Below are 15,115 nucleotides of genomic sequence, written 5' to 3' on the forward strand. Positions count from 1 at the left end.
CCCCCATAAGGGCGCAATTAAGTCGCTTAACATTCGCCTCCGCACTTTCGCCACGCCATCCCAGCCCATCAGGCAATTCCGGGAAGGCGGAGGTTAAAACAAAAAAAGGGTGGGTGTACGTGAGGAGGGGCGAGCGACGTCGTTGCCAAGGTAACTCAAAAGCTAGGCCCGGGAGTCCCCAGAGGCAGCGTATTGAATGGACAAGTGGGAGCTGAGGCTCTTTACCTGCTTCATTCAACTTCATTGGCCGCCGCACTTTCTCGATTGAAGACGAAAAAAGCAAATCTCATCTACATTTTAATGGATTCTTCACTTACATTCTTAAATTGATGGGACTACAATGGGGGCAGAAATTATTTTTTTAGAGTAAATCTTCTGAAAGGCTACTAGTAATGGGTCTAAGTGAAGCGAATGCTATGGACAGCCACGTTATACAGCTGAAGCAAAAAATGGCGAAGGCGTGAAGTTTCACCCTAACCCCTAATTCTCTGCCTTTTCTCAATGGTACCGCCACACAGGGTCCTACGGGTCCCTGTAGGGGCAAGGAAGCGAATCCGCCCACTCAGGTAGTGAGAGGAGTGCTTGTGCACGATCATGTGACCCAATGCGAGCCGCACCCCTCGGTACGTACATGCCCGCCCACCTGGAGAAGAACTCGACTCCAAATCTCAGAAGTCTGGCATCCAGGTCACTCCAGCCATCCCAGAGACTAGTGGTGGTTCAATCCCCGCACCTTTATCCGCATTCCTCCCACTCCCTTGGTGTGTCCTCCCCATCCTGACCCAGCTCCACTGTATTCTGCCTTTGTATAGCCACCTTCCACTCCCTAAATCTGGTTTGATCCCTGCAGCGTACATTAAAAAAAAAAAAAAAAAACCAAGAGGCAAATTTTCCTGGGATAATGGGTTCTTTGGCAGGAGGGGAATATTGGGGAATATTTTCAGGGTGTCTGAACTTCAACACACAGTTTCCCACTAAACAATTTGCCTTCCTTTATCTCTCCCTCCCTGCCCCACCCCCAACCCCAGTCTTCAGGAACTGTCATGAGGCCCATATATCTGTAGAGTTTAGAGTTCTGTGAGGTAGAGCATTCCTTTCAACAGGATCTAGAACTCCTGGGGTTGCAGAATTTTACTGACTTACACCCCAGAGGTCCCAAGAAGCCAGAGATGCTTGGAGCTTGGCTCAAAATTCCAAAGGAATTCAGAACTCTATGAGGCCCAGAGTTCCAAGTTCATGAGCACACGGAGCCCTAGGAGACTGTGGCTACACCCAAGGTGGAAAGATGAACATGATTCCATCTTTATGGCTTGAAGGTATATGCAATAATGTCACTACAGCGAAGCAGCGCCTCAGCTTGCACACCTATCGGAGTCTGCAGCTGCGACACATAGAAGTTGGCCACGTCCAGGTCGGTGGCTCCGAAGTAGGCGGTCACATGCACACCCTCGTGCAATGTGAAGCTCACCTGGCGACCCACCATGGCCAGCAGGCTTCGGAGGTAGCGCTCCCGAAGGACAGCCCGGGCCCGCTGTTCCTGGGATTCCCGTGATTCTTGATCTACAGGAGACTCCGGGATTTCAGGAACCTCCAGTTTCAGGAGGGCTCTGCGTCCATCGGGGGCAAAACCTCGGCTCAAGCCATCAGGGCCCCGAGGGAGCCGGAGCACAGGCACAGGAATGGCCAGTGGAGTCTGCATTATCCTGGCTGCTGGGTGAAGAAGAGGAATAGGGAGCCATTATGAGGAGTCTGGGGTTACAGGAAGAAGGAGGACTGGGAGCAGAGGCCTGTCTACCCCCATTTACCCCATCTCAACCTGTCCAAAACCCAAATCCTGATCCCTCCTCCAGTACCCTCCTTCCCAGGACCTGGCCCACCGTTCACGAGGTCCATGAGAGCAGGGCCTTTGCACTGCTTTTATCATAGCTTTACCCCCATTCCCTGGCAACAAATATTTGCTGAAAGAACAAACCCCGGCCTCCTTTCTCTCACACACAGCCCATCCAATCCATCAGGAAGTACTATCTTCCAAATAAATTCCCAGTCACACAGGAGCCAGCCTGAAAGGGCCAACTCTGGAACAATTCATAAAATGATAGTTAGAGATTATAACTTATTGAATAAAACAGAAATCCATGAGTCCATGCTTATTATAAATAAATAAAGGGGGAAGGGGAAAATCCTTACCATACAGTGGCAGCTAGAATCATCAATGGATACTAACACTTGTGGAAGAACATCTGAGAAGGTCCAGGTTGGCTACATGGTCTTAAAGTACCTCCTCACAAGGTATTCCTTGTCGAGAGGAAAGAGTAACTTTATAGTGGAAAAACCTGGTGGACACCACCCTAACTTGGGCTTTTAAAGCCAACATGTGCAGTGATGGGACCAATAAATACCTCGTGTACCCTCATGTGACACACTGAGGACCGGGCACTACTTCTGTGATATTCCTGCCAAAAGTGGATGACCTGAATCTAATCAAATTGAGGGACATTCTTTTCAAAAAACTTCGCTTGATTTTTCAAAAATATCAAGATCATAAAAGAAATGCCTGGGAGTAGAGGAATATGAAAAAATATATATACATATATATACTCACAACGTAACATGTCTCACTTGCTCCACTGCCAGCATCTTGGTCCAGCCACCATCACTGCATAGGCCTGGACTACTGATGTCAACTCCTCACCAGTATCCCACTCTCACCTTCCTCACCTGCTAGTCTGTCCCCAAACACACCCAGAGGGACTATGTTAACACCCAAGTCAGATCACATCCGTCCTCTGCTTGGAGCCCTCCTTTGGCTTCCATCTCAGTTAGGGTCAAGACCAAAGTCCTCACCGCAGGCCTCAAGGCCCTGCGTGCTCCGGATCCTGCCAGCACTCTCAGCCTCTCAGGCACCACGCAACTGCACTGGCCTCTTCTCTGGTCCTTGAGCACCCTGACACAGTCCCTTCGTGGGCCTTGCAGTCCCCTCTGCCTGTACCTCCTCTGTCTCTTCCCTGGCCATCTTGTTCTAAAGATCCGCCCCTCAGCCCCGTCCATCCCCTCAGTCAGCTTTATCATTCTTTGTAGCACACACATCACTCCTGGACATGACCTGGTATATTCACTTTTCTGCTTATGATCTTTCTTCCCTGTGAGACGGCTGCCTCTCCACAGGCAGGGACCTTGCTCTTTGCCTACGGCTGTATCCCCAGCTCCTGGAACACTGAGTGGCACAGAGACCAGGCTCCTGAAATACTGTCTCTCCTCCAATGAATGGAGAGGAAATTGAGCTCCCAGGCCTGCTTAGCTGGGTGACCTCAAGCAAGAGACATTTTCCTCCTCCACTACATGGAGGAGAAATGGGACCAACTGCTACCTTCGCTTGTTATGAGGATTCAACAGCCTCATGCAGGGCCTGCTACATACTAGGTTCTCCATAAGAGTTAGTTACAGCTGAATAACAACTGTATTAGTATCGCCATGTGACCGAGGGTAAGTTGCTTAACCAGTCTGTGACTTAGTTTCCTCATCTGTAAAATGGGGGTGTGAAGAGGACCAACATGGGGGGAGGGTATAACTCAGTGGTAAAGGGTATACTTAGCATGCACAAGGTCCTGGGTTCAATCCCCAGTACCGCCATTTAAAAAAAAAAAAAAGAGGACCAACTTGACAGGGTTGTCATGGGGACTAAACGACCTAACAAATGTGCAAGCTTAGCAGTCGCCTGTAACATATTACGTGTCACTGCACTGATGTTGATGGCATGCAGGGAAATGCTGGCTTTGTAGGCAGGAAAACAAAGAGAGAAGGACCGAAGTTTCAGGCTGCCCTGTGACTTTGTCCCCCCTCTTTAAAGTGATTAACTGTTGACTTTGGGGGCTGGATCATTCCCTGTCGCACTGTGGGAGGCTGTCCTGTGCTTAGGTGGAAGGTTTTAGCAGCACCCCTGGCCTCTACCCACTAGATGCCAGCAGTGTCCGACATCCCTCCCCCAACTTGTGACAACTGAAAATGTCTCCATTGGTGAATAGTCTGGTAGGAGAATTACAATTCCAATAAAGCCATTTGAAAAAAACAGGGGGTGGAAGGTAGAGCTCAGTGATAGAGCACGTGCCTGGCACAGACAAGTCCTGAGTTCAATCCCCACTACCTCCATTAAGGGAAAAAGAAAAATTTCTCCATATATTGCAAAATGTCCCCCCAAATCACATCTGATTGAGAACCACTGATGTAGACAGACAGGTGGAGGGCAGGTAAGATGATCACTGAACACATGAACAGATTCACCACCTCTCAGATCCCTCATAGAGGGGCAGCTGCACGGTAACCATGAACACCACACATGCACACGGGCCATTCAGTCCATGAAGGATCTGGGGTGGAGACTTTTGGCTGCCTACCTTTTTGTATCTTTTGAATTCTGTTTGAAGTTGTATCTGTTTTGAATTTGTATGACCTATTCAAAAGAATTTTTAAATTCTAACTTTAAAGAGGATGGGGTTGGGGGAGGGTATAGCTCAGTGATAGAGCGCATGCTTAGCATGCATGAGGTCCTGGGTTCAATCCCTGGCACCTCCATTAAAAAAATAATAATAATAATAAATTTAAAAATAAAAAAATAAAAAGGATGGGACATATTGTAATGCTTCCATGTCCCCAAGTTAGATCCTCCCTCAGAAATCTGAACTTCTTCGCCTATCCTTACTGTCACCCTCTCCCTAAACCTCTTTCTGTCTGACCCAGACCTTTCCCAGCCCCTGGGTGTCTAGCTGCCAAGTCCCACTAATCGGATACCCCTACTGGTTGCCCAAATCGAATCCTTATTAGCAGAACAGATAGCAGAGGTCAGCAAATTTCCTTCCTAGAGGGCCCGATGGTAAATATATTAGGAGTCGTGGGCCATAGGCTCTCTTTCATAAGTGCCAGAGTAGCAAGAAAGCAGCCCAACACTATGGAAACATGGCTGTGCTCCAATAAAATCTTACTTGTTGAAACACTGATATCTGAATCATATAGACTTTCATGAGCTGCAGAAAATTTGTTTAAAGTTTTCCAACTACTTAAAAATGTAAAATCCACTCTGAGCTCTCAATCCACACAAGAACAAGCAACAGGCCACAGCTTACCACCAGGCACAGAGGATGGAGGTGTGGACTGGGGGACACCAGGTGGGTCCTAGCCCTCCCGGACTCACTACCAGGGATCTAGGCAGATGACTGCAATTCTTGGAGCCGCCTCCCTGCTCTGGATCCTCATCTGTGAAATAAAACATACAAAGACTCCCTAAGGCTGTCAGAAGAATCTTTCAGGGGGAGGCTGGTGATCACATAGGCAAAGGACATCCCAAGGTATCCTGGACTCTTCACTTTCTCTCCTACCTACAGCCAATCCTTCAGTAAAGCTCATCAGCTCCACCTTCAAAAATGCATGGAAGGGATGGTAATAGCTCAGTGGTAGGAGCATGCTTAGCATGCAGGAGGTCCTGGGTTTGATTCCCAGTACCTCCATTAAAAAAAAAAAATGCATCCTGAATCTGGGAATTTCTGACCACCCTTATTCTGCCCCTCCTTGGTCCAGCCACCATCACCTCCCACCTGGACTATTTCAGTTGCCTCCCCACTGGGCTCCTGACCCCCATCTTCACCCCAGTCTGTTCCCCACTTTGCTCAGAGGGATCCTCTTGTTAGAACTAAGTCCGATCACACCTCTCCTCTGTTCAGAGCACTTCCCATGGCTCCTGCCTCTCCCAGAGCAAAAGCCAAAGTCCTCACGATGGCTAGAAGGCCCTATTACCTCTCTGATCTCACTTCCTACCCTTCAGTCGCTGTTGTTAGTCCTTGAACATGCCAAGCACATTCCTGCCTCAGGGCCTTGGCACATGCTATTCTTACTATCTGGAAATCTCTTCCATATGGGAGACATATATGTTTCCAGACACACCTTCCTCTGTTACTTCACTCAGGTCACTGCTCAAACATTGCCTTTACAGGGAGGAAAATAGCCTTTCACAGCATTATCACCTCCTGACAATATGTATTTATTTGTTTGCTTGTGTTCTTTTTTTTTTTTTTACACTTGTTTATTTTTTTATAGAGGTACTGGGAATTGAACACAGGACTTCTGCATGCTTGGCATGTGCTCTACCACTGAGCTATACTTCCCTCCTTGTTTGCCTATGTTCTGCCACAGAACATAAGCCTTTGAGAGAAGGGACATGTCTGATTACTTTACAACTCCATCTCCAGCCCTTTAGGGCCAGGCAATCAGGGGGGAGCTCAGTAAATATTTGTGGAAGTACCCACTAACCCCCATTATTCAAGCGCCTGCTCTGTGCCCAGCCCATGCTGGGTGGTGCTGGGGACACAGCTGGGAGTGAAAGAGCCTGGCCTTGCCCTCCTGGGCTCATAGTCCAGGCGATGACACAGACTCAGTCTGCAGACAGTGATGACCCAGAGTGGGCAGGGCTGGAATAAAAGAGCTCAGGGGGACTTGGGAGCCCAGAGGGGACACCTGGGCCTGCCTGGAGGGTAAGAGGTGGTTTCCAGGAAGGGGCTCAGGGAAGAGCTCCCTGATAAGGTTATAAGGATCCACGTGGCGATCTAGGGGAAAGCATTCCAGGCAGAGGGAACAGCAAATGCAAAGCTCATGGAAGGGTGACTGAGGCTCAGTAAGGAGGCCAGTGTGCAGGTGGGGGCAGAGGGAGAGCGTGCAGGGGTCTTGAGGACCGACCATGGTGAGAACTTGGGTCTCTACTCTCATAGAGTCAGGAGCCATGGGCCAGTTCTGAGCAGGGGAGAGGCAGGCTCTGACTTTCGGGTTCACAGGATCCCTCTGCCTGCTGCAAAGGAATGGACTGCGTGGCACAGAGGGAGAAGCAGGGAGCCCCATGAGGACACCACTGCCGCGATCCTCTGGGTGGCATGTGAGGGTGCCTGGGACAGGGTGGGGGCAGTGTGGGTGGGGAGAAGTGGTCAATTAGGGTAGGTTTTGAGAGTTGAGGGCCCTCATTATTTGCTAATGAACTGAACAGAGCCAGGGTTTTTGCCTGATGGGCCAGATCTCAGTAAATGGGACTGATGAGATTTATACCTTTTCTGTATCTCACTACTACTGAGGTGAATGGGATTAAGGGACATAGATTTGTGTACTGTATCTGACCACTGCATTCCCAGTTTAGTCAAGGGTCATCAGCCCCCAGGGCTTTCCCCCAACCTAGGTTAACACTGGAGTGTTTTCAGAGATACAACCGCCTCTCTAGGGCTAGGACTTAATAAAGGACTGCTGGGAATTAAACAAGTCGCCAAAGAGTTATGTTAAATCCCTGGATAAAACAAAATTAAAGGTGGGCCAGCATAGGCTCTGTTTCTCCATTAGGGAAAAAAAAACACAAACCAGATTTGGTCACAGCAGCACAATGCCCATTTTCCTGAAGAGGAAACTGAAGCTGCAAGATGCCAAATCATTTACTGGGTGCCAGCTGATGACTGTCAGCAAAAGGGAGCAAACCCATTGGTCTGACCACAGAGCCAAGGCCCTCACTCCTGCCTTGTGCAGAAGGGTAGTGTCTTCAGCTAGCACAGGGGAGCCGTTGGAGATTTGGGAGGCAAGGCGTGACCTGATAAGAAACTGGTCTGAGAAAGGTCATATAGGGTGTGGCCAAGACAGCCAAAGCAGGCATTATCCATTCTCCCTGATGACCAAGTCTGAGAGTCCTTTATCCTTTCAGTCTCCAAGCCAAGGATTTCCTGCCCAGGATTCAGGAAAAAAGGTCCAAACCCATTCCCCACTAGAAAAACTAAAGTGCCCATCACTTGGGTCAATGGCAGGGACAGGAGATTCAGAGATCTCCTTCTTTGGGGCCTCAGTGCTCACTTTCAAGAAAATGGGAATGACCGCATCAGTGCACAAACATTTCGCTAACACTTCCCGTTGCAAGGGTAGGAAACCAGGTAAGTTACCAAGTTAACAGTGAAGACCCCACACCTAATTAACCCGGGTACTGACCTGCCCACACACACCCCAGGAATGGCCCTGTCTGGATGCAAATTAGTTAAATGGGGCCTCCCGAGAGGATCTGGACCCCAAACACGGATTCCTCCCTCCCTGCCCCCACGCCCTGGTCAGTTTCCATTCAATTCCGCCCTGGCTACCCATCGCTCTCCTTTTCTTATACTAAGTAGGTCTTCCCGGCCCTCAGGCGTCCACTTCCCACTCTGCCCTGGGCTGGACGTTCTTCCCACTACCTGGCTCAGATCAGGCAAGCGATGCCACTCCAGGAAAGGCGGGAGACTGATGACTGCAGCCGTTATTACTGTTAGCATAGTCATTGTCGTTATTATTTTCTCTAGGGAGCTCATTCCTCCCTCCCTCCCCCCCCCCCCCGAACCCCACCCCTCGCTGGGCGCGGGAAGGTCTCCACTGCTGCGTTGGGGACCCGAGTCCCGGGTGCAGGTGTTCGGGGACCCAAACGTCCCAGCAGCCTGCTTTGCACGCGCGGACCTGCCCCTTCCGCCACTCCCGGCCTTGAGCGCGGGTGGGCGTCCGGGGCCGGGGCCCGGGAGCGGGAACGTACTCACGACCCACCCGCTACACGCCCGCACTCACCGAGGTCCGCGGCGGCCGGCGTCCCCACTTCCGCCAGCGCCTCCGCTGCAGAGGCCCGGGCGGGCCGCGAGCCGCTGAGCCTGGGTTCCGCTGGCGCCGCCGCCGCCCCACGTGGTCGAGGGCTCGGAAGCGAGCACAGACCGGGGCGCCACCCCCACGGCGGTTTGGCCGGGCGCTTAGTCTGCGAGGTAAGGGCGTCCAGGATGCCCATTATACGGAAGAAGAAATTGAGGCTCAGAGAGGGGAAGACTTCCTCCTTCTGAGTTAAGGGCAGTAGTTTGATCTTGGCACCCCCACCCCTGTACACGTGCACAGTCCTGCCCTTCACCTCCAGTTCGAACCCCACCTCCCCTACTTGAAACCTTGAGAGCATGCTCTCAGCAGCCACGCAGCAGCTGGGATAGACCAGAGGCACTGGTTTCCTTCTGCAGCCCTCCCTGCAGCCCCATCTTACAAAGGGGAAAACTGAGGCCCTAAAAGGTGAGTGTCTGGCCTGAGGTCCCATGGAAACACACTGCTCTAGGCTCATAATTCACTTCCACATGGTTTCATTAAGGCAGGGACCTTGAGGGCCTCTGCTTCCCACCAGACCCCCAAGCCCCAGAGCCTGGTCCACAGGCCCTCTGCAAATATCTATTGAAAGGGTGCATTTAGCAGAAGCTCAATACACAGTTTATTGACTGAACTATGAATGGTTAGGAGCTCTGTGAAAAAGACAGACTAGGCCCCAGCGGTCTCAGAACCTAAATTCTAGGAAGCCTGAGAGGAACAGAACTTGAGTAAACACATCAACAAGATCCTTCAGGGCTTGATGAGGTTGTAAAAGGAATAAAATAAGGTCAATGGGATAGCGGGTGGCAGGCTTGGGAGACATTTAATGGGGTGGTCAGGGGAGGTGGCATTGATGAGGAAGCCACCTCAGGTAACAGCTGGGAAACCTGAGGCCCCGGAGGGAACTCGGGACAGATGGAGGTCATGGAGTGTAAATTGGAAGGCCTTCAGCAGGGTGGGGCTACTTTAGATACTGTGGTCAGGGAGGTCCTCTGCTCTCTGGAGGACAATTGAGCTGAGGCCTGAATAACAATATGAGGAACCCTCGGGCCTGCAGCAGCACTCCAGGAGATTAGCATGTGAAATTCCCGCAGTGCTGGACTGGGGACACTCAGAGGAGGACTGACCCTGGCCCTGACCTTGGGGGGTTATGTTGGGGGGAGGGGCAAGAGGACAACCAACAATTCTGTTCTGTGATGTGGTCGGTGCCAGGAAGAAAACTTGAAGGGTTGGAGGGTGGGACAGGGTGTTGATGCCACTTCAAATAGTGATCAGAGAGCTGTTTGAGGAGGGAAGTTTAAGGAGGCCCTGGTGAAGGGAAACCAGACACTTGGCTATTTGGTTTTAATAGCGATTCCAGGTTTAAGAACAAGGTAAATGTATGTCATCACAACCCTCCTCTGCTCAAAACCCTCCCAAGGCTCCAAAAGACTTTAAAATGGTCAAAAGACTTCCTTGGATCTGACCCATCTTCTCACAAAACTCAATCAATATAACCTCATCAGTACAATCTAAAGAAGAATATATATACATATATGTATACCTGAATCACTTTGCTGTACACCTGAAACTAAGAAAACATTGTAAATCAACCGTACTTCAATAATTTTTTTTTTAAAGAACTTAATCAGTACAGAACTCCTTAAATACACAGGCTGGCTGGCTGACTCCCTCAGGTCCCAACTCCACCATGCCCTGCACTGACATGGGGAGAAAATTGAGGCCCCCTCCACCCCAGTAATCCTGTCCCTTAATAACCATTCCTAGCTTTATTTTGCTTCATGACACTTGTCATCCTGGAAGGCATTCTATATTATACGTAGTTATCTTGTTGAGTGAGAGTCTGTCTCCCTGAATGAGTAAATTGCGTGAGGCCAGGGTTATTGTCTGTTTTGTCCCCTGCTGTCCCCAGTGCTAAGTCCACAACTGCCACACAGTAGGAGCTCAATTCACGTTTGCCCAAGGAATCTTGATTGTAATGCATTTAATGGAATAGATTCGATTACTGTCAGGCGCCTAGTTAGAAACGTGGCCCCTACCATTTTCTCACTGTGGGGGCGAGTGGACACCTTGTGCCTCAATTTCCACCAGCCCTAAAACGCGATCAGGAATGGCTGTTATTATGTGTGATTGTGTGAACTCTGTCTCCTGAAGGTTTGATCACTGAGCAAAACGCAATGGGTACTGTCCTGATTGAGTTTGGCTGAGGGTGGGGCAGTCCCTGCCGTCAGGCCCCGCCTTGGTGGGTGGAGCCACGGGCCGGGCCAGCACGTGTAAGAGTTCGCGGCGGGTCGCCGCAGTCACTCACCTGGGCTCCTCTGTCTGAGCGCGCACGGCCGGCGCGTCCTCCGCCCGCCAGTCCGCCTGCCCGTGCCCCATGTCCCGCCGCAAGGCCGGCTGCATGCCCCGCCGAATAGACCCTGCGCCCGCCACCAACTCAGACGACGAGATGGAGATGGGGAACCTCGTCATCGATGTGAAGCCCGAGTCGGACGCGCGGCCCCTACAGGCCCCGGGGCTGGGGCCCTTCAACCTGAAGGAAGTGCCCGCGCCGGGGCGGCTCGAGGGCGAACCCCGTCACTCCCCCGGCCCCGTGCTCGCCGGCGGCCTCCTCCATGCCCTTGGCCTGCGCAGCCAGTGGGCGCAGTGGACGCCGCTGACCCCGAACCCTCATGGTGAGCGCCCCCTGCCCTGCCTCCCTTCCCTCTCTCTAGGGTGCGGACCCCCTCCTTCGGGTACCGACCCCCGACTCCCCAACTCCCGCCCATACCCTACTTTCCTCGCCAGGTCCTGGCCTCCAGCCCCCTTTTCGACCCTCGGGTTTCCCCTCTCCCTCGGAAACCCTGGCCCCCATCCTGGCCCCACCCCATGCTCACCACCCGCTTCCTCCCTGCAGACCGCCAGCCGTGGACCGACAAACACCCAGATCTGTTGACCTGCGGCCGCTGCCTGCAGACCTTCCCGTTGGAGGCCATCATTGCTTTCATGGACCACAAGAAGCTGGGCTGTCAGCTCCTTAAAGGCCCCAGCCCCTGCCAGGGCTCAGGTGAGTAGAGCCGGGATGCAGTCCCCCGTGTCAGGTTCAAGGGCCTGGCTTCCTGTGGGAGAAGAGGCTGAGCTGGACAGGCGGGGCAGTGAGCACTACTTCCCCTTTCTGGCTCCCCACCGGGTGCAGCCTAGGCGTGGCCAGGGCCTGCCCTGTCCTAGGGCTGGGACTAGTTGTGGGGGGGGGGGGCAGGTGGGGGCAGGGGCCGGGCTGGGAAAGAGGGCCACCCACAGGGTGTGGCCAGCCCCAGAAGACTGGTCTGGGGATTTGCCACACATACCACCCCCCAATCTGGTTTCACTTCTCCTTCCCCCTTGGCCAGAAATAACTGGCCAGGTGGCTGGACCAGTGTGGCAGTAGGGGGGACCTCTGGGGAGGGCAGCGGCCTGGGGGAGGGGAACTGAGGCCAACTGGACTGGGGATGTTTTCACCCCCACTCACCTCTTTATCACCTCTGATTGAGGAGCTGGGCATTTGCCCAGAGCCAGGGAAGGGGCTTCTGGCTTCCCTCCCTGATGGAATCTCCCAGCCTGCATGCTGGGAAGCCCCTGTTTTGAGCCTGATCCTGGGTGTCTGGATACCTGGGTTCCTCCTCTTGGTTGGGAATTAACCCTTAACTTGGTGCTAGACTCATGGTGAGCTTTTGGTTAGTGGTGACTGTGGGGCTCATCCACACCTAGGCACTTCCAGCCCTTGGGTCATGTGCTCCTGGGATTTGTGAGAAATGGAATTGTATTTAGGGCTAGGCCTGGGAGAGGGTCCTGTGGTGGGAGAGGGGACGAGGAGTTGTAATTGGCTTAGCTGTAAAGTTGGAGTAGGGAGGGTGGCCTGATGGGCAAGGGAGGAGCCGTGATGGGATCATTGGAACAAAACTCTCCCAGGCCCTTGAACTTGGGAGAGTTGTGGACACTTCAGCTGTTTACTGAGGATTTGATGGACTCAAACTCAGCCATTCTCCATTTGAGGTCACAGCAACCTCTAAAAGGGAGAAGACCCCTTGGGTGCCCATATCTAGCCAATGAAGAAACTGAGGTTCAGAGACAGGGATTTCTTGCCCAAGTTCACCCAGCTAGAGAGCAGGAAGTCAGACCAGGCTGGCTGTCTCCAACCCCCATCTGTGCTCTTGACCCTGGTGTTACATGGGGAAAGCCACCCCCATCCAAGACATAAAGGCAGGTCGGTCTCAGAAGTACCTTACTGATAGTGCCTGGAGGGTCTAGAGAAAACATCCAGTGTGGAGGGTTCCATGCAGAGGGAGGGGGACCTAGCTCACTACCCACCCCAGACGGCTGCTAAGCCGTCTCCCCATCTAGACCTCGGCCCCCTCCTCCGTAAGGCAGGAAAAGGGGATCATGCATGGAACCCAGGAGTTTAGGGCCTGGCCCAGGAAGCCACTCGATAATCAAGAGCTATTTTTATTATTAAACCAGTTTTTCTTTTGAAAACCTCCATCTCCCACTCCCCAGGTTTCTGGATTGAAACCCTAGCTTCACCCCTTCCAAGGTGCGGGAACTTGGGGAGACATCTCTTTGCCTCAGTTTTCCCATTTGGAAAATGGAGGTCTTATTTTGTGTCTTGAAGTGAAGTGGTGAGAGGGGGCTGAGTGGCAGGATGTCCAGCACACTGAATTGGATCACATCTTCAGCAAGGCCTTCCTGATCCCAATAACTTAGCAGGCCCCCATCCATCACTCTGCTTTAGCTTTTAACTTTTTCTTGAAGATTTTCAAACACAAAAAGAGAATCTCCATGTCCTCATCATCCACCCCACGGGTTTTCCTTGCTCCTTATCTGTCTGTCTGCCCATCTCTGAACATCAGCTTCCCGAGGGCAGGGAGCCTCGCCTCTTCTTAGCGCTGACTCCTCAGCCCCTGGAAGAGCCTCTCCCACAGCAGGTGTCCAGCTGGCAGCCCTGAGCTGCAGCTGCTCTGACTTGCCCATCCCACTAACCCCTGGCCCTCCTCTCTTCTGCAGAACACGAGGCCCTGAAGGCCTTGAGTTGCCTCCGCTGCGGCCGACAGTTCACTGGGGCCTGGAAACTGCTGCGCCATGCCCAGTGGGACCACGGACTGTCCATCTACCAGACGGAACCCGAGGCCCCAGAGGCCCCACTGCTGGGCCTGGCTGAAGTGGCCGCAGCCGTGTCGGCGGTGGCAGGGCAGGAAGCTGAGGCCAAGGGCCCCAGAGGAGGGCTTACCCGGCGAAGCCCCACCTGCCCCGTGTGCACGAAGACCCTCAGCTCCTTCAGCAACCTCAAGGTGCACATGCGCTCGCACACGGGCGAGCGGCCCTACGCCTGTGACCAGTGTCCCTACGCCTGCGCCCAGAGCAGCAAGCTCAACCGCCACAAGAAGACCCATCGGCAGCTGCAGCCTCAGAGCCCCTGCGAGGCCGATGCCAGTGAGGAGCGGGCCTCCACCGCCCCTCCAGAGCCGGCTGCCCATGCAGCAGCCCCGGCCAGCACCCTCCGGAGCGGCGGTGGAGAGGGGGCTGGAGCCGCCGCCACGGCCGGTGTCCAAGAACCCGGGGCTCCCGGCGGTGGGGCTCAGGCAGGTCCCAGCGGGGACAGCTGGGGAGCTGCCAGCAAGGAGCAGAGAACTGAGCCCGCCAAAAGCCAGATGTCACCCAAGAAGCTGTCCAAGCCGGCGGGCAAGAGCCGGGGGCTGGGGCCCGGGGGCAGCTGCGAGTACTGCGGGAAGCACTTCACCAACAGCAGCAACCTGACAGTGCACCGGCGCTCGCACACGGGCGAGCGGCCCTATGTCTGCGAGCTCTGCTCCTACGCCTGTGCCCAGAGCAGCAAGCTCAACCGCCACCGCCGCATGCACGGCCTCGGGCCCGGCAGCCCCCGCTTCGAGTGCCCCCACTGCTGTGTGCCCTTCGGCCTGCGCGCCACCCTGGACAAGCACCTGCGGCAGAAGCACCCCGAGGTGGGTGGGGAGGCCTGAGCTGCAAGGATGCCCTCCCTGCTGTCCTCGCTGTTGACTGCTTCTGTGACCTCCTTGTCCTTCCCCTGCGAGTAAACGCTCCCTTCCCCCAGTTACACACCCGTTTGGACTCTGGCTTTCTTGGGGTGTCTGAGGTGGGGCGGGAGGCTTCCCTCCTTGGGGTGGACAGCTGGACAGACCGGTTTGGAAGGAGGGGGTGAGGGGAAAGGCCAGCCCCTAGTGCCTGGGGCACAGCAGGACTGGCACAGAAAGCGGTGCTCCCGGTTCCCGGTGTGGGTGTGGGCGAGGCCCGGGCAGGGGCCGAGGCGAGGGTGGGGAGAGGCCTGGACCTGTCACCAGAGGCCCCTGGGCAAAGTCCCGGCCCATCCTCCCTCCACATGCTGGGTGCTGAGCCCTGTTCCCACCACGTCGCACCCCTGCCCTCACTGAGTGCAGAGGAGAGTTCTGGAAGCCAAGCAGCTGCTGCTTAAATGCCC

The 15,115-nt window shown here is 53.7% G+C and overlaps 2 protein-coding genes across 9 annotated transcripts; one reads left to right on the forward strand and one right to left on the reverse strand.

The window, feature by feature from the left end:
* Window positions 1-284: 284 nt before the first annotated feature.
* On the reverse strand, window positions 285-11,695 carry GEMIN7 (gem nuclear organelle associated protein 7). Of its 8 annotated transcripts, none has more exons than XM_074369450.1 (5): window positions 10,955-11,096; window positions 8,596-8,776; window positions 5,118-5,247; window positions 2,603-2,726; window positions 285-1,707 (listed from the first exon to the last, which is right to left on the reverse strand). In XM_074369450.1, the coding sequence occupies exons 4-5, from the start codon at window positions 2,610-2,612 to the stop codon at window positions 1,304-1,306; spliced, it is 414 nt and encodes a 137-aa protein (XP_074225551.1). In that variant the 5' UTR covers window positions 2,613-2,726; window positions 5,118-5,247; window positions 8,596-8,776; window positions 10,955-11,096; the 3' UTR covers window positions 285-1,303. The 8 variants fall into 8 exon arrangements, with proteins under 8 accessions (XP_074225551.1, XP_074225550.1, XP_074225553.1 ...); XM_074369449.1 differs by having other exon boundaries at window positions 285-1,710; XM_074369452.1 differs by lacking the exon at window positions 2,603-2,726.
* On the forward strand, window positions 11,024-14,734 carry ZNF296 (zinc finger protein 296). The gene is made up of 3 exons (XM_074369446.1): window positions 11,024-11,321; window positions 11,543-11,692; window positions 13,666-14,734. Exons 1-3 carry the CDS (start codon window positions 11,024-11,026, stop codon window positions 14,637-14,639), a joined length of 1,422 nt encoding a protein of 473 aa, XP_074225547.1. The 3' UTR covers window positions 14,640-14,734.
* The last annotated feature ends 381 nt before the right edge of the window (window positions 14,735-15,115 follow it).

The sequence above is a fragment of the Camelus bactrianus genome, chromosome 9 (genome assembly GCF_048773025.1).
Source record: "Camelus bactrianus isolate YW-2024 breed Bactrian camel chromosome 9, ASM4877302v1, whole genome shotgun sequence".
NCBI lineage: Eukaryota > Metazoa > Chordata > Mammalia > Artiodactyla > Camelidae > Camelus > Camelus bactrianus.

Coding starts and splice junctions, on each gene's coding strand:
- GEMIN7 (XM_074369447.1), bottom strand. CDS start 9,124: ATGAGCCTAGAGCAGTGTGTTTCCATGGGACCTCAGGCCAGACACTCA. Junction 1,711..8,595: donor GCCGGCCGCCGCGGACCTCG/GTGAGTGCGGGC, acceptor TTCTTCACCCAG/CAGCCAGGATAATGCAGACT.
- ZNF296 (XM_074369446.1), top strand. CDS start 11,024: ATGTCCCGCCGCAAGGCCGGCTGCATGCCCCGCCGAATAGACCCTGCG. Junction 11,322..11,542: donor GCTGACCCCGAACCCTCATG/GTGAGCGCCCCC, acceptor TCCTCCCTGCAG/ACCGCCAGCCGTGGACCGAC. Junction 11,693..13,665: donor CAGCCCCTGCCAGGGCTCAG/GTGAGTAGAGCC, acceptor TCTCTTCTGCAG/AACACGAGGCCCTGAAGGCC.